At 46.3% G+C, this 25,247-nt stretch overlaps 1 protein-coding gene across 9 annotated transcripts in view; it reads right to left on the bottom strand.

Annotated features, from left to right (window-relative positions):
* The window catches only part of PLEC (plectin), a 404,008-nt gene that overhangs the window by 86,277 nt on the left and 292,484 nt on the right, over positions 1-25,247 (bottom strand). For all 9 annotated transcript variants that reach the window (XM_085604582.1, XM_085604583.1, XM_085604587.1 and 6 more), the window contains 5 exons: positions 11,825-11,952; positions 6,364-6,457; positions 4,738-4,892; positions 2,809-3,133; positions 1,915-1,992 (listed from right to left, as the gene is read on the bottom strand). In XM_085604582.1, the coding sequence (XP_085460708.1) occupies positions 1,915-1,992; positions 2,809-3,133; positions 4,738-4,892; positions 6,364-6,457; positions 11,825-11,952 (780 nt within the window). The remainder of the gene's footprint in view (positions 1-1,914; positions 1,993-2,808; positions 3,134-4,737; positions 4,893-6,363; positions 6,458-11,824; positions 11,953-25,247) is intronic.

Below are 25,247 nucleotides of genomic sequence, written 5' to 3'. Positions count from 1 at the left end.
AAGCTGTAGGTTAGGTAAGCACCCAGGAGCTGGGCACAGGGGGCCGCAGGGCGCCGGGTGCAGGGGTGTCTTTTGGCGTCGGGAAATCTTACCCTCTGCTGGTCACGGTTGGGGGGTCCCTGGAGTTGAGGCTGCAGGCGGCGTCGGGCGCGTCGCGGAGGGTCCTTGGGTGCTGAATTCTTGGTCACAGTCACCGGGGAGACGTCCTCATGATCTTTGTTTACTCAGGCACAGGCCAGGCTCGGCGGGTGCAGAGTGTGATGGATTCGCGGTTCCTGGCTAGGCACCAGGAGTTGCTGCTTGTTTGAGCAGAACCACTGCTCGTGGGAGTCCCAGTCTTTTAGATGAGCAAGGCAGTCAGGTCCTCCGGGGTTTTCGAGGTTGCTGACCACTGGAGACGCCGGGATTTAGCAGGAGCAGATTCGAGGGTCGACAGGCCGGTAGGGCTGGGGCCAAGTCAGTTGGTGTTGTCCTCTTGTTAGCATCTGCACGGCAGGTCTTCTTTCTTTTTGTTGTTGTTCTTGTTTCGGATTCGGGATTTGAGGAAGGAAGGTTCAGGGTGCCCCTAAATACTAAATTTAGGGGCGTTACAGGTAGGTAAAGGGCAGGGACCAATGGTTCCCTTCCCTGGGATGGGTACACCCCCTATCCTGCCACTCTCCAGTGGGAGGGGGTAGGAGCCTAGTCCTGATTGGGTAGGGCTCCCCATCCTCAAGATGGCGAGAGCCCGGAGTTGTGCTTCACCTCGCCTCCACCACCTGAGGGGTGGGGTTGGCAGAGGCTTTCACACCCCCTTTCCTCACTTGGGTTTTCCCACCGATCTTCCCGCCAGAGTGGGGGTCAGAACCGGTGGGGGCCAGTTGCTGAGTACAGCAAGTGGCCTGGAGAAGCTCACAAAGGCGGCATGCCTTTGAAGCTTCCCCTGCCCATCCTGGGGGAGGAGGCCTAGCACCCCGCCCAGGATGTGCATTGTTGCAGACCCACGAGAGTGGATGGCTCTCTACCCAGGGGTCCAGCAATATGTCTGCTGGGTGGCAGCCTATGCAGCCTCTCAGTCAGGACACGGGTTGTTGGTTAGTTTCAGGGGGCAACTCTAAGTTTCCCTCCGTCGTGCATTTTACATTAAATTCCACACTGACATCAGTGTGGGTTTAATGTGCTGAGAAGTTTGATACCAAACTTCTCAGTCTTCAGTGTAGTCATCATGGTGCTGTGGAGTTTGTGATGACTATTTCCCAGCACCATATACTTTAATGGCAGCACTGCACTTACAGTGCCCAGGAATGGACCTGGGTACTGTAGGGGTTCAGGGTTCATGCGCCTGTACCCACACCACTAGCATAGGGCACCCAGCTAGAGGGGTGACTGAGGTATGCCAGGGCAGTGTGGTTGTGGACATGGCACACAGGGATGTGTGCCATGTCGACTCTCTGTACAAGGGCAGTGTGTGTGTGTGTGTCAGGGCACAGGGCCTCTAATGGTGGTACAATAAGTGATGCAGCTCTTAGGGGCCTTATCTGGTCACAGGGCCCTGGGTACCTAGGGTACCATTTACCAGGGACTGACGTGGCTAGAGATGCCAAATGGGTTTAGGCTTCAATGCAGTTTTAGGGAAGGAACACAGGCCCTGGGCACCTGATTGGCTGGAGCCCAGGGCACACTCAGTCAAAGTACATCAGCAATTCAGCAAAAGGTGGGGGCATACCATGCATGAAAGATGACACTTTCTCACAAGGTGTGGCTTTTTTAACCGCTTACCTCAGCCCCTTCTGTTATGCCAGCGCGGGGAAGCCCCATTGGGGCGACCATGCGCTTTATAAACCTAAATGATGATAATAAATAATAAACCCAAATGAAAAACAAACAGGAAAAAAAAAAAACATTTTCAGACCATGCATATATCAAGTTCCATACCAGCAGTTTTGCGTATTGAAGGTCCAACTTCCCAAGGTATTCTCTGAAGGCGTTCCTACTGGCGGGAGTAAGCTGAGCCTGGGAGAGGGAGAAATTAACCATGTGGTGAGAAAAACGAAAGCATCCAGAGAAATTCCTCAACTGGAAAGATGAATATCCAGAAGTCATAGAAGAGGTTGGTCAAAGTCACCCTGTGGGTCTAGGAAGGCAAATATGAGGTAAGACCAGGAAACCGCAGAAAGCACCAGATGCATAGTAGGACCAGGAAGCTGTTGGAACCAATCTGGTACACATTAGTATCAGTAACCTGCAATAAACCTAGATGCATGTTGGGGGGTCAGGAATCAGAAGGGGGCTTGAGGTGCATGTTAAAACAAACGTGCCACCTGGGAAAACCAGAGGAAAAGTGGAACATGTCGGTCCTGTGGAAAAGAAGGCGTCACAATGTCAGTTTGAACATCAGGATACTTCAGGGGGTGGTATGTAGGTGTAGGGGATGGGAAACTGCAGGGGTCAATAGTTCCATGTCATGAAGGTGCAGTTGTCAACAGCTGTGTACCATGGAGATGCTCCGTCCGTGCAAGCAATGGAATTGTGCTATTCCTGCATGCAATTGTATGGCCCTGGACCATCAGAACAAGATTTGGCCTGCTACTGAATGCCATAAAATGACCTTGGAATACAATGAGCCTGCAGCTACTGAATGCAATGTACTCACCCTGGCATTGAGTACAAGAGTTGTGCTCTAGAGTACAGAGTTGTGCTGTCGCCACATGCATTGAACCTTCATGGGATTAAACAGACTTGCCAATCCATAGAATTTTGGACTCTCACTGCATGTACATCAGACTCAACGGGCATGAGCACTAATCTAGTTGAGAACTTGAACCTCACCTCATCTGCTCGTGCTCGTTCAATCTTAGCACGGAATTCGTCGATGGACTGATGGAGCCCACGATGACTGCCCAGGTGTGACTCCACACTGGGAAGGTCGACCCCCCACTCGGCGTTGTTGATACGCTTCTGGTTCTCTTCCACCCAGGTCAGCAGATCCCGCATGTACTTGAGGGTGACATTGTCCAGCTCCAGCCCATGTGCTGTTGATGTCACTGGTGAGGACACACTTTGTGTAATCACCTGTTGAACAGGACCACCTGACTTGATCCGCAGGTTATACTCTGTACGAATGGCCACCAGCCGCTCATGGAGACGGTAGACCCTGCATGAATGAACAGTGGGAAAACAAGCAAAACCTTGAGGCAAGACATCCAAGGATTACAATCCGTTTACTACTATTTCCCGGACCCCATAGAATTTAGACGAAAGCAAGCACATGACGGCAAACCAAGAGAATCTCAAATTATTTCTATATCCTATTAATCTGGAGACTTAGTCTACACCCTCCTACTATACAACTAGGTCACAATGCAGTAAAAAATTACTGTAAAGTAGCTTTGACACTTTTAGAAGGACGTAGCTGGCCTTTTGCTATTGGGCAGGACAGGACTGTGGGTGGCATGAGTGCAAAGATGAGTGAGTGACATACCTAGTTCACACTGCATAGTAAATCAACACATCCTCATCATCAAATAAACTGACCTTTATTTTAATAAAAGCGTCTGAAGGTTTAATTAATCTACCCCATTCGTGTTGTCTAATCATTTTGTGCTGGCCTGAGCTGGCTTTGCAAGGGAGAGAGTTATCTTGTGGCTATGTGCAGGTCAAAGTAATTTTTGCATGTGTCACATAGGGAAAAAATTGTTAAACTTCTGAAAATTGAATCAGCGTGATTTTGATATATGATGTTCTAGTCTCTTTCTGTACAGAATGCTTATATTATCCAATAACACATTTTCTACTCTTCAGAGTCCAAAGGAAAAATTAAAAAAGGATAATAGAAAAATGTTTATGTTAAGACCTGAGCCCTGTGTTTAATAAGAGTCCATATAAGAAACACCACTCTGCAGAAGCTATCTGCCATAGCCAAATAGATTAAAAAGGCACGCTGTATCCCACCCATAGCTGGAGGCGTGTTCTACTTGTACATCAATATAGTAAGCAGTCATGAGGCATCTTCTTCACAAGACACTCTGCACAAAGAAATACTGTTGATTTGTCCTAACCAGTGGTTTGCAGATATTTTTAAAAGATATAACATTTTTGTGAGATGCTAGGATATCTCTTTGCTTTACAGCACACTTTGCAGAAAATGTGCAGCCTTTTGAGAGCTAAATCAAAAAGAGGACTTTCCGGACCCAAGCATTAGTTGGAAGAGTAATGAGCATGTGAACCCCAAAAATATTCATGTTACAAAACAAATGCTGTGGGGTCCGCGTGCATCAAGGAACACATTGTCAACACACCAGTGCTCTGGAGAGAGCCAAACAAGCAGCACTTTGTCAAGAATGTGGAGAGCATGTGAACCTGAGCACACAGTCAAGGCACAAGGGTTGTGGTGACAAATACGAAGATATACTGAAACCTGTAGACTAAAGAAAAGCTCATTAAGGCAATTAAGACCTTACAACAGACAGACCTGTTAATAAGTGGAAAGGTCATGTATCTTTAGCAAACAGGACCACTAAACAGCAAGTGATGAGATCTCACAGACAACAAACCATGAGACTGTTCAGAAAGCAGCTCATGAGACCACGCAGTCACCTGGTGTAGTGTTCTGGTTACAAAGAAGTAGTTCAGGAATAGTTTGCTAGCTTCTTAATGTTTTACCAAAAATGACACTAACTCATTTAAGTTTGATACTCACATGTACGGTTGAAGAGTTCATACTAGTTTAATGTATTACATAATGTACAACACCGGTACCTTCTATACATCTGTTCTCCTTGTGGATGGCGTCCATCCTTCAGAGTCTGCACGTCATTGAACAGCAGACGGATCATTCCATCCGCCTTATCCAAGTCGCGTTCGATCTCTGCAGCCTTCTGCGGTGGCTTCCCAGAATTTAGAAGACGGATGTCCTGCAAGGAGGAGATCAAAGGGTCAGAGAATTACACAGTCTTATCCAATAAATAGCACTAAAGGACATGCCGAAACAAGAGGCCAAGGAGCTGTGGTGAGCTGTTCCACTAACACTGCAGAAGGAGATGACCAAAAAAGTCAACATCCAAGAAACACCATAGGAGAACATGGGCTAAGAAGAAGTCAAGACTCCAAGGCTTACACGTCCATTTTAAGGACATGAGGACATTGCCTAACAGGAGATCAAGTGGACTATGAGCTTAACATCTACATTCAAGAAAAATACAGATAATACTAGTAGATTTCTACAGCCAAAACTATGATACCGTCCTTGGGTCTTGTCTATAAAATGCAATACAAATAGCAGGAAACATTGACCTTGTGTATAATGAACAGAACGTAAATAGTACAAGGTGCACATATGCATAGTGATGGAGTTATCTATGTTCCTGACATCTATGATCAGCTGCAGATATGCTGCAAGTGCTGCCAACCCATCATGCCTATTATGGAGTATGTGCCTGCTTTTATCTGACCTATGGAACTTCCTTTATCCTCTCTTAGGTCCAAAAGCAAACTTCTCATCTTTCACACACACATTTGAAAACTTGGCTGTTTGCAGCCTGTCTGATCTAGTTCATGCTTTTAGAGCCAGCATAACCTCGCTCTTTGCTCTTCATGCTTTGTATAAGTCAAACATCTAATCACAGATGGTGACTAAACTCCTTCAAGCTATTGACCCACATCAGCCGAAGTGGAATAGGGTCACCGTCTTCAAACCACGAGTTTCTGTTCTCTCCCCACATAGGCACCCCAAAGCCAAGCCAGAGTTCAATCAGATTACATTCAGCAACCTGGAGAACTTAGTGATATGCACATGAGCTCACCTTTGCACAGCCATTATAACTTTTTCCTTCTGAATTAGCATAGTTACTCTCAGGTCTTCACAGCACACTACACTGCAAAAAGTCACTTTAGGTTCAAACACTGCTGTCACACTCAAAATAGACAGAACCACCTTTCACTGACTGAAGCTTCCCCTGTGCATATCCATGAAGGACTGCCTCTTCTCTGTCTCTCTTTTGCCTTCCCTAGACAACTACCCCCATCAGCCAGCCTCTGTCTGAAACTCAAACAACACTAATTGCGACAGAACTTATTTCTGAAGATGGGCCTCGCAATAATAAGATATGTTTCATGACTTTTGCCTTGTACAGGGAATTCCTCACTCCCACACCACAAGCCATTGGGGCTCTTTTAAAGTTATTTATGGTCGCCATTGATTTACATCTGTACCTCCAGGATAGAACGACCTTGCCAATAGTAAAGCTGCTCACTGGCAGTGCCTGTTGATGCATGCAATGTCCTTTTCTGTGCCTGCTTATGCCACCACCAGTGCCTCTTGATCCAAAATATACCCTTCATCTATGCTTGCGCTCTTCACTGGCACTAATGCCTTCATGTCCTCACCGTTTGCAGCAGGGTATCCGCCTGGTTCAGTTGCTCCTCGCACAGCCCGGACTCCATTTGTAATTTGCTGACAATGCGTTGCAGGCGCTCCAACCTGGCAGAGAGAGAGAAAAAGCAAAGACATTAGTGCTCAGGATACAACGAGAGGCCTGGCACCAAACACAAACAGAAGGTTGGCGATAGGGTCATCATCCATCATGAGAAGAGCGCACTTTGTTCTGGAGTGTTGCATAAACTCCAAAATACACCACTTTCCTAAAGCCCTTGATTGACCAAGTCATAATATCTCTGTGCTGGAGACTTACCTAGCCTGGAGAGGAAAGGCGCAGTAGGTATCAAGAACTGGAAGCAGCTCAAGGAAAGAGGCTGGGCCTTAGGTGCTCACCGTGGTCCATGGCAGCTTCTCGTCTCTTCCTAGCGGCCTACCAAGCCAAGAGAGTGTCCAATCTTGTGGGTGGAAAGAAACTCAAACAAGGCATCAATTAGGGCTGCCTTTGTGTTCTCTGCCGCACTCTACTCGTCTTTCCCATCCACGTACCCTACCATGCCAAGAGAGGAGCAGAGCCTCAGGCCTCCAGGACAGTGAAAAGCTCAAGTAACAGAGCTCGGCCCAGGCTGCTCTCATGTTCTGTGCACAATTCTCCTCGCTTTCTCTTGTGATGCAGGCTGGTGGCCAAGCTCTATGGGTGACTCATCCATCATCTGGTTCCTATTAAACCTCTCAGCCCGCCACAAAAGTTTTCTTTCCTCCTTCTCGCTCTTTTTTAGTCGCAGGGCGTTTTTTACTTTAGTTTCTCGGTTTAGCCGGATGCAGAGTGGAAAAGCTGTGTCCCTGCCAGATTCTGCCATCGATGGCAGGATGGGCATGGTGAGTCATAAGATGAAGTATGCAGCAGGCGCAGAAGAGCTCACTGCTCAGCTGCATCCAAAGTAAAGAATCTAAGCCACGGATTCTGAGACACCGCCTTGGCTCGACAGAAGCCTAATATGCCACAGCCTTCCACTATTCTAAGATGGCGGGTCTAAGTAGTAGGATGAAAGCAGAGCGTGCGAATCTGTAAGAGGTTCACACTGAAACACTCTACGCTACTGGTTACACCCAGACTGAGCCACATTCCCTGGTTCAGTCACTGACAAGGTGATCAAGACACCTGTAATACTGGGCTACCTTAGAAGACAGTGTTCTCCAGCAATGCCAGCAGTCCTCGTGAGATGAGAAGGCTTAAAGGTAGCAGCCACAGCAGAGAAGGAGACCATGGTAGTACTAAGAGTCATGTGGCATCAAGACACCTTTACTCCTGGGTCACCTTAGGAGTATGCTCTCGGGTACTGCTAGCGATCCTCGAGAGATGAGAAGGCTTGAAGGTAGCAGCCGCAGCCGCAGCCGCAGCAGAGAAGGACACCATGGTAATACTCAGTCATGTGGCTCTTACAGAAAAGAGGATGCAGTGGGTAGGATGCTCTAAGGCTGTATTATTTAAGGAACTTTGATAGCTCAAGGGTTTGACTGTAACCACGTTCTTCTTAGGATGTGAAGAATGTCTGGACACCCCCTGCTTTCTGAGAGGTCCATGTCCAGCAGGCCTTTCAAAGCCCCGTCCCTAGCTGTGCTATTTCTAGCTCCTGAGTAATATTTATTGAGCGTGGACTGGAGCCCACAGGATGTGCAGGAAGGAAACTGCTTGGCACACTGCCCAGGACGGCTCTGCTTCTAACACCCTTTGTGGACCAGCTCTTCTGGAGTGCCTTAGCGAATTGGTGCCCTTCAGGCATGGCTGCCCCAGATTCTCCTCCTTGGCGTTCATGTCTGAGATCGCTAAACAAAGGAGGACTGTCTCAGTCTGCACCAGACGACATGGTATCAGATGATCAGCCATCAGGATTACTGCCAAACCTGATGTGCGTCATCAAACCCGCCAAAGGAACCCCTAAATTTTGTTAGGTGTAAAGGCACACGGTTTCTGATCTGTTCTAGGTGCAAGGGTGCCAGGTTTGTAATCTCTGCTGGGTGTAGGGTCTTCTGGTTTCTGATATCTTCTGGTTGCAAGGAGACCAGGTTTCTGATCTGATCTCTTCCTCGTGCACCACGTTTCTGATCTCTTCTATGTGTAAGACTGCCTGTCTTCCGAGTACTGATCCGTGCAAGGGCTCTTAGGTCTGCTTTGTGCAAGTACTCTTGGTTTCTGATCTCTGCTTGGTGCAAGGGTTCTTAGTTTCTGACCTCTGCTGGGTGCAGGGACTCTTGGTTCCTGATCTCTGCTTGGTGCAAGGGTTTTTAGTTTCTGAGTTCTACTGGGTGCAATGGCTCCTAGTTTCTGAGCTCTGCTGGGTGTAAGGGCTCCTAGTTTGAGCTCTGCTTGGTGCAAGGGCTCCTAGTTTCTGATCTCTGCTTGGTGCAAGGGTTCTTAGTTTCTGACCTCTGCTGGGTGCAGGGACTCTTGGTTCCTGATCTCTGCTTGGTGCAAGGGTTTTTAGTTTCTGAGTTCTACTGGGTGCAATGGCTCCTAGTTTCTGAGCTCTGCTGGGTGTAAGGGCTCCTAGTTTCTGAGCTCTGCTTGGTGCAAGGGCTCCTAGTTTCTGAGCTCTGTTGGGTGCAAGGGCTCCTAGTTTCTGAGCTCTGTTGGGTGCAAGGGCTCCTAGTTTCTGAGCTCTGCTTGATACAAGGGCTTCTAGTTTCTGAGTTCTGCTTGGTGCAAGGGCTTCTAGTTTCTGAGTTCTGCTTGGTGCAAGGGCTCCTAGTTTTTGAGCTCTCCTTGGTGAGAGGGCTCCTAGTTTCTGAGCTCTCCTTGGTGCAAGGGCCCTTAGTTTCTGATATCTCCTAGGTGTAAGGGCTCCTAGTTTCTGAGCTCTCCTTGGTGCAAGGGCCCTTAGTTTCTGATATCTCCTTGGTGAGAGGGCTCATAGTTTCTGAGCTCTGCTTGATGCAAGGGCCCCTAGTTTCTGAGCTCTGCTTGATGCAAGGGCCCCTAGTTTCTGAGCTCTGCTTGATACAAGGGCTCCTAGTTTCTGCGCTCTGCTTGGTGCAAAGGCTCCTAATTTCAGAACTCTGCTGGGTGTATGGGCTCCTAGTTCCTGATCTCTTCTGCCTGCAAGTGCTCCTAGGTTCTGAGCTGAGCTGGTCTTGTGCAAGGGCTCCTAGTTTCTAAGCTCTGCTGGGTGCAAGGGCTCCTAGTTTCTGAGCTCTGCTTGGTGCAAGGGCTCCTGGTTTCTGAGTTCTGCTGGGTGCAAGGGTTCCTAGTTTCTGAGCTCTGCTTGATGCAAGGGCTCCTGCTCTGCTGGGTCCAAGGACTCCTAGTTTCTGAGCCCTGTTGGGTGCAAGTGCTCCTAGTTTCTGAGCTCTGCTTGGTGGAAGGGCTCCTATTTTATTGGGATGTGCTTGGTGCAAGGCCCCCTATTTTATTGAGATGTGCTTGGTGCAAGGCTCCTAGTTTCTAAGTTATTTGCTTGGTGCAAGGGCTCCTGGTTTCTGAGTTGTGCTTGGTGCAAGGCTCCTGGTTTCTGAGCTCTGCTTGGTGCAAGGGCTCCTGCTCTGCTGGGTCCAAGTGCTCCTAGTTTCTGAGCTCTGCTTGGGGGGGAAGGGCTCCTATTTTATTGGGATGTGCTTGGTGCAAGGCTCCTAGTTTCTAAGTTCTACTTGATACAAGGGCTCCTGGTTTCCGAGATTTGCTTGGTGCAAGGGCTCCTGGTTTCTGAGCTGTGCTTGGTGCAAGGCTCCTGGTTTCTGAGTTCTGCTGGGTGTAAGGGCTCCTGGTTTCTGAGCTTTGCTGAGTGCAAGGGCTCCTAGTTTCTGAGCTCTGCTTGATGCAAGGGCTCCTAGTTTCTGAGCTCTGCTTGATGCAAGGGCTCCTAGTTTCTGAGCTCTCCTTGGTGCAAGGGCCCTTTGTTTCTGATCTCTCCTAGGAGTAAGGGTTCCTGGTTTCTGAGCTTTGCTGGGTGCAAGGGTTCCTAGTTTCTGATCTCTTCCGGGTGCAAGGGCTCCTAGTTTCTGAGCTCTGCTTGATACAAGGGCTTCTAGTTTCTGAGTTCTGCTTGGTGCAAGGGCTCCTGATTTCCGAGCTTTGCTGGGTGTAAGGGCTCCTGATTTCCGAGCTTTGCTGGGTGCAAGGGCTCCTGGTTCCTAATCTCTTCTAGGTGTAAGGGCACCAGATTTCTAATCTATGATATGTACAGTGGCTTCTCGTTTCTGGTCTCTGCTGGGTGCAAGTGCTCTTAGTGTCTGAGCTCTGCTGGGTGCATAGGTTCCTTGTTTCTGGTATCTGAGTGGTGCAAGGGCTCCTGGTTTCTGCTCTCATCTATGTGTAAAAGCACCAGGCTTCTGATCTCCTCTAGGTATAAGTGCACCAGTACACCATTGTTCTGACTTCTGGCCGGTGTAATGGCTCCTGTTTTTTGAGTTCTGCTACGTGTAAGGGACATATATCCAAGCTGAGCTGGGTTTAAGGGCACATGGACTGTGATCTCTGCTGGATAAAAGGGCATCAGATGTATGAGTACTGGTAGGTGTGAAGGGGTAACAACACAAGGTTTCTGATTCTCATAGGTTTAGAGGCATAAGATTTCTGGGGTTGCTAGGTGTAAGGACACAGGGTGCAGACTGCAATTAGAAATAAGGATATTAGTCATGCTCGCTGTAAAGACACAAGATTTTTTTAACTATACATGGTGTAAGGGCAGCAAACTTCTAACGTCGACTAGGTGTATGGACACCAAGCGCCTGCCCTCTGCTAGATCACCCGGTTTTTAGCCTCTAGACACTAGGTCCAGTGCTGTCTATGCCATTCGCAGTAGTGAGATATGTGAAACATTCACTGTGACAGTAAAGGCATAAAGGACCACCCCTGTGCTTGGTATTCATCCTTCTAGAAAGTCACCTATAACACCCCCACATACAATTACATGCAGGGAGTATGGCAGTGAACAAAGATCTCTGTCTAAATCAGCAAGTGTCCCTTAAGTCCAGGAGGCAGTTTGACTCATGTCAGTCCCTGGGCTGCCAGCACCTTGTCCCTGGATACCTTTTCTATTACTACCATCCGTGTGCCCCTGACCTATGATGCTAATTCCTCCACACCCATACAACCTCCTCCACAACGCAACCTATGCTACATCATATAATCACCAAACCAACCTCCTGCTCCGCCACATATGATACTTCCCTACGCTGCTTATGGTACCTCCTCCACCTCTCATGTTTAAAACGCCTGTGCTACCTTATACATCGTCTACGTTACCTTTTCTTCCACGCAGGTTACCTCCTCCACCACCACCTACGAAATATCTCCCTATCTACCTTATTCACCATCTTCGTTACCTCCTGTGCCATCTTCTCAACAACCTATCTTACTTCTCCTCTATCCAAGATGGCGTCTGTGCCACCAATTCCAGACCTCTTGTGCTACCGCTTCCACCACCCAGGTCACCTCAGGCCTCTCTCCACCAATCACCCAGCATCTTATCTGACCTTTCAAACTCGATTCTCAGCAACTTCTCCCGCTCCAGGATGGCCACATGCAGCTTTCCCCATTCCTTTTCTACGTCCAGCGGGTGGTAACCAGGGGGGACTTTCAGCTGCCCGGACTGCACTGCGCCCTGCATGGAAAAAGGGTGGAAGGGAAAAGGTTCAGGAACCACCAGAAGTGGCATTTTAAATGACAGTTCAGCACTGACACATCTGCCACCCATATCAATAGCGGTGCCAGCTCACAGGGCTGAATACATTGCATTTCAATCTAATTGGCTTAAGGGATACATTCACCCCAGAATCCTTATGGTGAGAGACATAACAGTACATTCTCACACCTATCACCTTCTAGTTTCATCTGTGAACGCCTAGATAAACAGAACACAGAGACACGACATTTCTCCCTAGTAATTTAGGGCTGTATGCAAATGTTTGCCTTAGCACAGAAGCATTTACTTCAATCTTGGTAAAGATCTCAGTGAAACACTCCGATCTCAGGCAAGGTTCCAACTCGCATTTATTTCCAAGCGGATCTGGTACCTGCACCAGTTTTAAGGCCCAAAACAATTCAAACATCTTCCCCCACTGTACCCAGACACCTAACACTGTTACCTGGTGTAGGACTCTGTACCTGGTATCTCCAGAAGCTCCTCTGGGAAAGAATAGGGAATTTACTGCTGATATACAGGTATGGATAGCATTTACACTGGGCAGCAGCTGCCACTGAAGTGGGTCTGAAGGTGAAACTGCTAACGTGCAGTGTACCGCTATGGACATGGGAGCCAGCCCAGGCTATCGGTTGGGAGACGGTCAGAATTCTACCCTACGCTAGGACACCTCGAGGGCAGACATCAACAGTTCAGTCACCCAAGCGACTTCCCTGTCTTTCACTTTGCGTGATGGAAGCCCTCCTCGCGATGATCCCAGTCAGTAGTAAAAAGTGAAAAGCCAGTATCATACATGATCAAGAAGTTTCAACATTGGCCATACACTTAACGTCCCTTGAGCGCTTGTGCTGTAAGCTATGTGTCTACATGAACTGCACTTTTATAATTATATATTAAGAAATCCTAAGGACTTTATAGAGGGTTGGGAAGATATACAAATAATTTCCATTGAAAGCTTTCAAGGTAGCTTGAACAGCAAATACTTCCTAAGAGCTCAGGAGTTTGAGCGTTGGCCAAAGTTCTGGTTACACATTGACGAATGTAAGGGGGTTTGTGCCAGATGTATCAAAAGCCTGATCGCCAATTGTGTACCAACCTTTTGTGACCAGACGTTAATTTTACGGGGCGACCGGTATACTAATAGATGGAATTGCAAAATGACAGTTGTAGATTACTCTAGCTAATTAATATTAACTAGGTGTCCCTGCAAGCAACAGCAAACTACCACCCCTGTCCCTCCATTCTCAAATGGGAGACTCTTTGTTTTTTAAGCAGCCCACGCTCTTTGAAGGAACTGGTGCTGCTTTAAAACACAAAAACAGTTGCAGTTTGGGAATACTTCAGGGCGAGCAGGCAGTGGTCCCCTGGGCCAGTTCCTAGTCCCCGAAGGCTGCCAACACCATTCACAAAGGAGAAGGTGTCCTAAAGGCAACCTTACCCTTTTTGAGCACCAGTTACCACCTCCTTTGAGGTGTGGTTAACTGATCCACGGTTTGCTGCCGCAATTGCAGTTGTACACAATTGATACATAAAATACTGAATTGCATTTAAGAAGAAATGCTCTTTAATGACCTTTCCTAATTGCGATCTGTTGTGGGTCGATAAACCCGTAATGCAAGTTGTAAATGCTTTTATGAGTCACAAAATGGGTTTTAAACATAAGAAAAGGATATCTGCTAACCCTGTGATGTTGCAAATCACTCCCTTTATCAGTTTATTGAACAAAGTGCATTTTTCCAAAAAGGAAAATGAAAAGCAAAAGATTACCAAAAATGCAACTCTGCAGCTTTAAAAAACAGTCAAAGGTTTTTAGCTTTAACAATCTTACAGAGCTCTAGTCACCACAGAAGTGCATTGTCACTATTATGAAGTTTAAAAAGATTCTTTGCCAAGTGAGAAGTTTGAGCTATGATTTCTTTGTGTAAGATTTAATTACCAGACATCAGTGGCATCCGGGCATTGCATGTGGGCATCAGCTGTATGTTCATCTCACCAACCGTTCAATGTGCCTGGTGGTATCACTGCTGTGCACCACAAGCAGATGTACTCATGGCATGAAATGAGTAATCGGGAAGGCTGTTGGCTGATCATGTAGCCACAGACGGGGCCTAGTGATACCAATGGCATTGAATTAAAGGTAAAGTTTATTTTGAAGAAGCAGAGGAGGGCATGTGCCATATATGGCCTGGAAAGCAGGTCTGGGATGAAGGGATGAGCAATAGTTCACTAATGCCATATTGTAGGCAGCATTAAGTACGCTCATGGATAAGGTTCATTCTGCATTTTATCGGTTTCCCATGTTCATGGCAGAGTTGTGTGTTTGGGCATCCAATCAGAATGAGCCAACCCATACAAGTATGTATTTATTTGGGTGCTTTTATGTATTATGAACATGGCCTTGTCTAATAGAGTCTTGGTGTGCCTCAAGTCTGCCTCTCAACAGTGCCTGCCCCTTCTCTAATCGCAGGCATCTACTCTTGCTCCTGTGGTCCTGCCGGGATCCAATGTGTGGGAGAAGGGGGGCTCTGCGTAGCACCTTAGAGAGAAAAGAAGCCCCAAACTGCATATATTCAACTAAACAAAGAGAGGTTTAGCCACTTACACATGTCCCCAAAACTAGAGCCTTCCAGGAAACCACAGTAGCAGATCCAGAATCTAACACCCCGGGCCGGGGCTTTAACATTCCTGTCTAGTTGTTCCCCCACGAAGGTAAGCCTTTGGCCCCAAATGAGAATGAAAATAGATGCGAGAGACAGAGGAATACTTTTGTTACATAGATTAACCAGATAGATGTGATAGTTTATACAAACAGCAGCTAAAAGGCTCGGATGATCAAATATACAGTATATATACCATAACGGATATCTAGATGGAAATGGAAATCAAATATATGATGGCTGAGAGCTAAAAACAATTGCATAAGTAGGGCCTAATTTCTGTTCAGTTTGGTGGGAGAGATACTCCATCAACATGGAGAGAGCCCTGTAAGCCGTACTACAAGCCATTATACCCTATGGCACTTGTAATACGCAAGACGTCTGTAACATTTTAAGTGGCAAACTCTGTAGAAGGCCCTTAGTTATGGTAAACAAATTAGATAGAAAGATCATAAAGGTGTAGTATGAAGCCGAATTGAGGATTACAATGTAGATAGGGTGAATAACAAAATCAATATCTCTCCTGTTGCCTCAGGCACCTTCTGAATAAACAGATCCAACGTGAACGGTGTCCAAAGCATGAAAGCAAAAACACCCAAATACAGGAAGGAAGCCTCCTTAACACAAAGTGAGGCAGACGCGCCAACCTTATGCTTCTCCCAGCACCATCGAGCACTGCAAAAAGTATTACTCCCTAAGGAAGAGTATGTTTTGTCTGCTCCGCTATCAATGGGCTTCACCGGAAGCCTTCTGGCTGCTTTTCAGGTACCTAGTGATGGTCTTTAAAATCAATCTCTGTCATGGTGTGGCAGACTGGAAGATGAGGGTGGAAATGTATAAGATGTGACGTTTAAGGTCTGTGGATTAAGAATTACTCGAGATTCTGATGCTCAAATGAAGCACACCGGTAGGCGAACTACTGCAGGCGGGGGCGCCAAAAGCGGCATGAGATTCCCATTGCTGACAAAGAATGAAAGCCCAAAAAGATGAAACAGTCTGCTTTGTTTTAGCTTTCCATATGCTTTTGGGAGCCCTATAAATGCTCTTTCTTGACTTTTGAAAAGGCACAGGTTAGTTGTTGCTGCTTCTGCCTCATCACACTATATATTAGTATGTCAAGACACACGTAGAAAACAAAACAAAAAGCAGCCTGCACACCAGCTTAAGATCCAGATGCTGAAAGAAACCTGCTTCGGAAGCAGAAAAGAGCACCCGTTAAAACACTCCGAGTCAAGAATCGCATTGCCATACTAGCAATCGGACAAATAAATGACTGTGGCTGAACACAAGACCCATACAAGAATACTGACATGCATCACATGTGCATGATGCAGGCTACTCTCCCAAATACAGGAATCCTGACCTTAGCCACAAGCTACAGCCTGTGAGCATTGGTAAATATCCCAGGCAATATTCCCAAATGAAGAAATACTGCCCTCACTCACGCAGTAAAGGGGGGGGGGGGGTAACAGAATCTCTTCCAGACAATAGTCCCAAATGCTGGAATACTGTTAGTGTTCTCAAAACATCAAAGAATATAAAATCGGTTCCATGTACACAGACAGTGCTTCAAAATACAAGAGTACTGCTCTCAAGCACAAGCGCCATGCAGAGAGCAACTGACCCTAAATACACCAGCCAATGACCCCAAATACACCTGGTGATGTCCCCAAAAGCATAGATACATTCTTCACTTCATGGTCCAAGTAACTGACCCAAGTTTTAAAATAATAAGCTTCTGTTCCGTAGTAATGACATGGAGAAGACATCATTTACTACTGTATGCAAACAAAACACCGGTTAACAAGAATCATTTTATTCCCAACATACACACAGAGAGCAGAGCAAGTCAATACATGTTAGCAAAAGAAATTGTGTATTTGGTCAACACATGGAAACTTTCTGAAGGAGGAGTTTTCTCGAATCATTATACCTCCTAAAATAATTTAGGTCATTCTCCCTCGGACACTGCTGGAGATAGAATTAGGAACTTCCTCCCGCACAAAAGCCCCTGCAACCGAACAATTCCAACTTTTTCGGTTTTGTTACTGAAAAAAGGGGTCTTCTTCCCTTGGTTAAAACCATCTCTTTAAAAACAAGAATCTGTTACAAGGGCAGAGAAAAAGCCACCCCCTACCGTGGACAGGCATTAAACTGGTTGCAAATAGAAACGGGGTCATCCACCTTGCTGTGCCCTCATCTGTGCTGCAGTCTCACGCTGGCCTCTCTTAGCGCAGTCCCAGGTCAATAGCGAAGGAAGGTAGATGGCTTCCAGGAAAGGTATCTGTGTTGTACCAGACAGGTGACAGGGTGTCCTCTTGAGGGGAAGAACGTCCATTTCACACATAGGTTGGCATTGCAGACACAAAGTGTAAATCCAGAAGTGGTTCTTAATTGGTGAAAAAGCAACTCAAATGAGAATTCCAAGCAGAATTATGCTGATCGTTGGCGGTGCGCTGTATGTGGTCGCCGAGATCATCGAAGAACAGCCAGGTGCAGTTCCGTCCACGTCGCTGTGGTGTTAGAATGGTTATCTCTCCTTTGCTTCCTTGTTCACTTTGCTATTTACCAACTCGTCAAGCAGGTTAGGGTGTGGCCGGAGGGAGGGAGGGACATAGTGCACGCTCGGTTTTCTGAGAGGACAATCATGCCTTGGGACAAAGGTTTTCAGTTCTGCTCTTGGCAGGAATTTGGAACCATTCATGACAATGTAGCACGTCTGTGTGTGACGAACAACATTGAGGTGTGATGTGGTGACTTCAGAGGGCGCCAAGAACAATCAAGCACAACTGAACACTTCGCTAGGTCTTGCAGTGTTGTTCATGTGTTATCACAAGTAAAGCACCACTCTGCCTTGGACACACTGTAAGGTGCAGTCGATCTCCAGTGGGCTGGGCTTCAGAGGAGGAAGGCTTTATTGCAAGAGGAATGAGCTGGAGGGCTGGGCGACAAAGGTTTGCAGAGTTGGATGGCTTTGAACCCGAGACCTCTCCTAGAGAGGTCAAAACCAGTCTTTCAGTAGGAAGAGGAAGCCTGGCCTTTGCTGAGAGCCAAACAACATGCTGATCAGGTTCAACAGTCTTGGGCAGCGCCTCTACAGTTACACTGTCCAGGTCACAGCAAGAGATGGGCATAAACACGGTTGCAGCCCACAGATTACGAACCCACTAGCGGGCCCTGACAATGTGATAAAGCCACAGCAACTCATCAAGGGCCAGATCGATGTATATCAGAGGAGACCAAAACTAGCCTGGCTGCAGGAGTGCAGATCCCTCTTGTCTATCCAAACTCCCAGCCCAGCCAAGCCGACGGTTAAGCAGCGGAGAAACTCTGCGCCATCTCCTGAGTACGTTTATGAAATAGCTTTTCTTCACCCACCATAGATAAACACGGTCGTCAAGTTTTTACACTCCGCCCCAAGTTCTTAGACAAGACCTGGGACGAGGAATTTGGAGAATATTGGGTCTGTCAAGATCTAAACAGACAACTGATGAAAGTGAAAAAACAGAAACTTCTGTGGGGGGTGGTGGCGTCTCTAGCAAACACCTTGAACATTATATGCAAAGTTAACAGCTACTAAAGTAACATTCAAACATGGACCCTTGGTGATTGCCAGTTCTCATGTTCAAAGTCAAACATTTATGTGCACATTCCTAAAAGCGCCTTCTTGTACAAATGGATTCTCAATGAGCATATATGTCTGTGAGAGAGGCAGCTTTTATTTATTTGTGCTGGAGGATATGAAAAGGAAAGTAATGTGATTTTTCATAAACCTTGTTGTAGGATAGAAGTGTGCATGCCTAGCAAGAGTGTTAGGCTACCTGAAAAGTCAGAAGGGATTTAGAAGAGGAGGAAATCTCAGGAGCTAAAAGAGGGACAATGAGAGGAAGGTGTCTCCCAAGAGCTAAATTGAGGATGACTTAAGAGAGCCAAGAAAAGGGTGTCCCGAGAGCCAGGAGGAGGCTGCCTCAAAGGCGAAGATAAGGACATCTATCAGAGACGGGGTGTCATGGAAGTCATGACAAGAATGTCTCAATAGCCAAGAGCAAGTTGTCCCAGGAGAGACCCAGTGGCGGCTGGTGATTTTTGAAAGTGGTGAGGTGTAAATGTTCGGGATGAGTGCCATGTGGCGAGCAAGCGTAGTGAGCGAGCCTGACCATGGTAAGGAAGGCCAGGGGGGTCTCCCCAAAGAAAGCTTTGAAAAAATTGTGCACAAACAGTGCATTTTCAAGCAAATTTGAGAAAGCAAGAAGGTTGATAACGCAATTCTGAAAGTGTTGTTATGACATCAATAAAGAGATTTCATATGATAATGACGTAGGTAGCTGCTTATTCAGTATAACCACAGAACTTCGTAACAGACTTTGAGATAATGCAGTTGTGACATCAGACATGACCTCACTGATATCATATACCACATCAAAATCATTCATGTAACAGCAAACGGCTGCCTATTTATAAATGCTTTTTCTGAGAGTGAAAATACTACATTGTTTCTGTATGTTTCCTCCATTATGGAATTTGTATGTTAACAGTGTATTGCAGGCAGCCTAACCAATAATATATGTCTTATGATATATATTACTAGTGAGTGCAGCAGCAACAACACTTGTTCTCTATTTAGTTTTTGCAAGGGCTTCTGGTTGGTGAAGGTAGCACTCAATCCATACATTGGAAAGTAAAGCAGTAATGACATATTTTATGTCAGTGTTGTTCTGATGTGCATTCTGTCCACTGTTGTCATAAATTATTTCAGATGTTTTGTGGTCATGAACAGAGCACCTGGTGTGACTGGTGGCTGTGCAGCTTACCAAAGCTGGCAAACATCAGTGGTTTATAAGTTTTTACAGCATATCAACGTCCATTCAAATTAGTATTTATAAAATGATGTATATATTTTTATAATATGGGTTAGATATCTCAGTAGGTAAGTGCACCTTACTATTGACAGTATCTTTTGTTTACAGTATGGAAACAGTTCCGAGCATCTGCACTTTGAGGAAGAACTCAAGTCAGATTTTATCTTTGTTAACGCAAAGAATGTTAGGTGTACCTTGTAGGATTTGAAAGTGGGGAAAATTATGCAGCTGCTTGCGAAGTTTAAAAGAGGCCCTGCTTTGTGAATAGTTTAGGCATAACAGTCCTATTCGGTGCGTATCGAAAAAAAGTAATACTAACCAAATCATGAACCCCTCACAACCGCATGTTCAGATACTATTCATCAGTCAAAAAAGCTGACGAGAAGCACACTTCTTTACCGTGCCAAGACCCGTGCAGTGCAATACAAACTAATGTACAGTGGCTCCAATCAATTTGCATTCAAACAAACATACACTTCGAACAATGCACATTTGTTAACGATAAGATAGCTATGTCCAGCCAAACACAGTTGCGTAAATATTATATTGTCAAAGTGGATAACTGTGGTGTGAGAAACCTAATCTTACTTAGTCACGGACATTCACATTCAGTACTGTTCGAATTAAATGGAAATGTTGTACATGAAGAAAAATATTTTAAAGGAAGTTAATGTTACATTGGCTGCACATAAAACAAGTAGCGAGTGTCTAAAATAATAAATGCTTTTTCTTTGGATTTAATTCACTCTCTGAACATGCCCTCCAGAGGAGACGGTGAGTGGAAGGTGCTGGATTAAGGAGTTGGTGAGCGGAACGTGAGCCCTCTTCACTGCCACTTGTATTGGGGGAGGGGAGGTTTCCCTGCATGATTCTAGTCCACGCCTGGCTGTGTACAGGGTTCACTTGAGCAGTGACACACACCACTGTCTTGCCCTCGGTAATCTTCTGAGTACTAGCTTCTCTTCAAATCTACACATTAAATATCGCTTTTACATCGGCTTTAGGATCAGACACTGAAAGCCGATGTAAAAGTGAGATTTACTGTGTAGATTTTGAAGAAAAGCACGGGCAACTTGCCGCTGCTAGTCTCTGGAAGCGAGATGACGTACTGAGGCCGGGACAGTGGCGTATGTCACTGCGCAATGCGGTTTATAAGTACACATAGAATATGGCAAGCAGGAAGACTCAGCACATTTGTCATAATTAATGGCAGCTCCCGAGCCCCAATTCAGGACTCGGTAAGTAGAAAAACAAACCTGGTGTGAGCTCGTTTGATATCACGGCTGCAAGCGCCTTTCTTTTTCCGGCAACTGATACGTGTAGCTTAATTTACTGAGGCGAATCTTCAAAAGGAGTGCCGCAATTGTTAACACCCCCTGCACTGTACGCCAGCCCTGCCCATTCCCATTATTGTGAATGAAGATTTACTGACCGCACACTGGGCCATTTCCTAAGCGCCCCATTTTAAATCCATGCACTGCCGTTTTATGCGGCCACTCCCACAAGGCTGATGTTACCCGCCTCCTCGCTTGTGCCTCGAGGGCGAGAATTAGTCCTTGCCTAGCGCCCCGCACTGCTAGCACATGCGCAGGAAGAATTTGCACACACAAAAGTATTTTGAATAGTTTCACGGGGGAGCACCAAGCAGTGAGCACTTCTTTCAAAGTTGCTCAATGCGGTTGATCATTCTCTCCCTTTTCCCCGATGCTAGTAGGGCAACGCCCCCTCCGTTCCTTAATACCAGCCGCCCCTGGAGAGACCAGAGGAGGTGTTGCGAGAGTCAGGAGCACATCTCCGTCAAAAAAAGGAGGCTGTCTCTGGAGATATGGCAAGAATGTCTCAATAGCCAAGAGCGAGGTGTCTTGGAAGTCATAGAGAGGATGTCCCATTGGGAAAGAGGAAGGTGTCTCGAGAGTGCCAATGAGAGGGCAGGTGTGTTCAGTAAAGCCACCCGAGCGGTAACTGCGAGGGCTGATGTCGTTACGCAGGTTTTAGCTCGCTAAGCTACCAGTCTAGGTTTTATTTCAATGATGACATTTGCAAAGTCCCTCAAACGTACTCCACGGAGAGGGGGTGCCCACCCACTCCCTCCAAACTCACAGCACACCTAAGCCACTCTTCCCCATTGTCAAACAGTGATGGCCAGGTGGGCTCAAAGACTAGAGTAGATTTGCTCTGTGCTCTTGATGGTTTGGAGTGAACCTGGACACATCAGATTAAGAGCTCAGAGGTGGGTTTGCAGTGACAAAATAGTGCAAAGCAGCTGCGTTCCCCAGGCAGATTTTATGGTTGTGTTGGCTTCCTCAAACACACTTCACCCGGTTTTAAGGAGCAGGCTTGAAAAGGGAGGGGTGTCTATAGCAGTTTTAATTTGAATACGACTATGGAATGATTACATTTGACCGGTAAGATCCCAGTACCCAGTGGTAACAGGTAGAGGTGGGCGAGCCATCAAATTAACATGGAGAGCCGAGCCAGAGTTGGTTTGGCTTTTAGAGCTTGTGTACGAGCTAAAATCTGAAAAGGTTTGCTATGTTAATCATACAACAAACATCACGTAATATATCATAGTTTCTTCAAAATTCAAAAAATATATTTCTTTAACATGTGGAAGCTCTGACATTAATACGTCACTTTTTACAGAGAGGTAATGATTAAAGGTGATACTTTTTAAACACCAACTTTTAAACATCAATTTAGAACCATTCCTTTCTCCATACGCACACTGGCAACAGTGCCATTAGTGAACCGAGAGGCAAGAGAGTCGTCATTTGAACTCCGTATGTGGCCCAGATGAGCAACATTATATTCGGTTGAATCAAACACAATAGGGTTTCGAACAGCTGGTATTTTACGCTCACATATTTAAAACTGCTTACATACACGAATATGAAGAAAAAGGAGTTTTGTGAAACACAATATTTGCCTAATATCACACAATTTAAGCGGAGAACCCGTGATTTATCCAAGTTTTCTGGTTTCAGAAAACTTGCTTTAACTTTGTGCAAATCAACCAGTAAATGGGAATTTATTTTCCTTTCCTTTTTTATGCCACTGCATTGTTTTTACCTTTTTCTGCAGACCTCGACCCAAAGTGCTTTACATGAGCTCTAGTCACGTTTGTTAGGCACAGGGAGATTAAGTGATTTGCCCTGAATCACGGGGTGTTGAGCAAACACCAACACTCTAACCTGCTTTCCCAGTTTCAAAGTCAGCAGCTCAGGTCGTCACGCCACATCCAGTTAGAGTGAGGGTGGCAGGCAGCGGCAACATGAATGCTCAGTTCGTTGTGCGTTTGATGTTCCAACAAGACCTCAAGCTGAACCAGCACCAGACTCGAGCTTTTAGAGGCTTCCTCCTCACCTCTGGAACAGAACAAAGTTGTAGGTATGTTGGAAGCCCTGGGTGGCCTCAGCATCGAACCACCAGCTCCTGGAGTTTTTTTTTCTTCTATTCAGATAGCAGGGGAGCTTTGCCTACCTACCGCACAATAATACCACAGAACTGTGGGTATTTTAACATTTACAGCCGCAGAGATCAACACAGAGTGAAATATGTCGAAGGTGTGTTCCGCGGTCTACCAGCAGATGGCAGGCGATTCAAACGTTTGAATGGGGAAGCTTGGTGGGGGCTTTCCAAGGCCACCCAGGGCTTCAAGTGTGCAAGCCTGCAGCAATATGGGGCACTTTCTGTCCCAGTCGACACCTCAGTAGTGCATCTGTCTTTGCTGCGTATGTGGACTTGTTGACATGTATGCCAAAAAACTGATTGAGAAAAGGAGCGAGACCTAAGGCTTGCCAAAGGAACGGGTGCAATCGGAAGGGAAGCTGTTCGGAGATCCTGGCCATTTATGGATTGGTGGATATGGGATGAAATGATTCACACTGCTAGGAGACAGTGCTACGCTTTTAGGGCTGGGGTAGCCTCTCCCCTTTTTCCAGGGACACTGCTTGCCCTGAAAGTCAAGTTCGAGAGCTCTGGTGAACTCTGAAGTGTCCTTCGAGGGCATATATTATTAATTGAGTAACTCCTACAAAATGGCTTCCACGGAGAAGTCTCATTTTTTAAAGAATCCACAAATTACAGCCTCATGTCACAGAAGGACATGCAAATGAGATCTGTGAGATTTCCTGACTCCCTGACCAGTGCCTGCATGTGACGGGCCTTTTTCAGGTCGATGCATACCAGACAGCACAGCTGTCAGGTTTGCTGAAGACATCTAAGGGTCATTTGGAAAGCTTCCCTGGGAGTTCATTCCGCCCATTGCTTGCCATTGGCTTTGTGGTTTGTATCTCACATTTGCTTGCTTTCTATTTGCTGGCTTTATTTTTTAGGGTGTCCAGCTTGTCTCTGTCCACCCCCTGGGGGGTCACCCGTTTACCATCACTTCTTGCATTCTTCCACCAGTGCTCGCTTTCTGTAACAGGCCTTTAAATCTTGTTCTTATCTTGTCACATTTAGTGCATTCAGAGACAGAGGTCAAATACCAGGCTCTGTCTTCTGAGGGAGCATGGAGTTCCCTTTTATTTCTCTGACTTCAGCGTGAGAGGATTTATGTGACAATCTTGCTGTGAAAGGATATCTGATAATCTTACTGTGAAAGGAATGGCTTTTTTTCAAGCACACTACAAAATATAATTGTAAATGAACTGCAGATATTTCGGAATATTTCACAATGAGGAAAGTACAAATAAAGCACTTTTAGTAATTTTGAAGTGTGGTGGAAACAAACATTTTAATACTATCAAACCATATCAATGCATAAGGCAAGGACTCTTCCACACATTGTCGTGTGTGCACTGTATACTTTTATAAGTAAAACTGTATGTTTGTGCAAATGTATTGGTAATTTCAATTGATAATGTGTTGTTTGTAATAGCAGTGCACTACCACACCATGCATACTCCACTTTACTCCACTCCACTCCACACCGGTTAGCTCTACACCACACTACTCAGCGCCACTTCACTCTATGCCTCTACTCCAATTTGTTCCACTCTATTTTATGCCAATGTACTCTATGCCACTCTACTCTGCACCACTGCATTCTACACCAATGTACTCTACTCTGTTCCACTCCACTCTGTGCAATCCAATCTGCACCGCTCTACTCTGCACCAATGCACTCTATACCACTTCACTCTACTCTGAAACAATCCACTCTATGCCATTACACTCCACTCTGTTCTGCAACACTGCTCTCCCTGGCACTGCACTCTTTACAAATACACTCTGCACCAAGCACTGTACTCCGTACCATTCCATACCACTGCACTGTACTCCACTGCCTCTACCCTGCATCACTCCACTCTACAAAACCAGTGGCGTAAGAAAACATGAGGGGGGCCCCCCTGCAAGTTACATGGAAGGGGGGGCCCTGTGCTCCGGTCCCACTAAAGCCTGCCTCCCTTGTACAGTGCAGGAGGGGGCCCCTTGGAGCTCGGGGCCCTTCACACTGCAGTGGCTATTGTTACACCCCTGTACGCCACTCTGCGCCACTCCATTCTATGCCACAACATTTCACTCTACGACGTAACACTAAACCACTGCACTCTACACTGCACCACTGCCCTCAACGCCACTATATTGCGCAACACACTATGCCACAGCCCACTACGCCACTTGGTCTACTCTGCACAACTATGCCACTGCTTTCTAAGCCACTCTATGCCACTGCACACTATGACACTCTACTCTGCAGCACTACACTCTGTGCTACTGAACTATGCGTTACTTTACT

The sequence above is a fragment of the Triturus cristatus genome, chromosome 5_1 (genome assembly GCF_964204655.1).
Source record: "Triturus cristatus chromosome 5_1, aTriCri1.1, whole genome shotgun sequence".
NCBI lineage: Eukaryota > Metazoa > Chordata > Amphibia > Caudata > Salamandridae > Triturus > Triturus cristatus.
The sequence above is the reverse complement of the archived record's forward strand: the minus strand, read 5'-3'. Positions and strand labels throughout refer to the sequence as shown.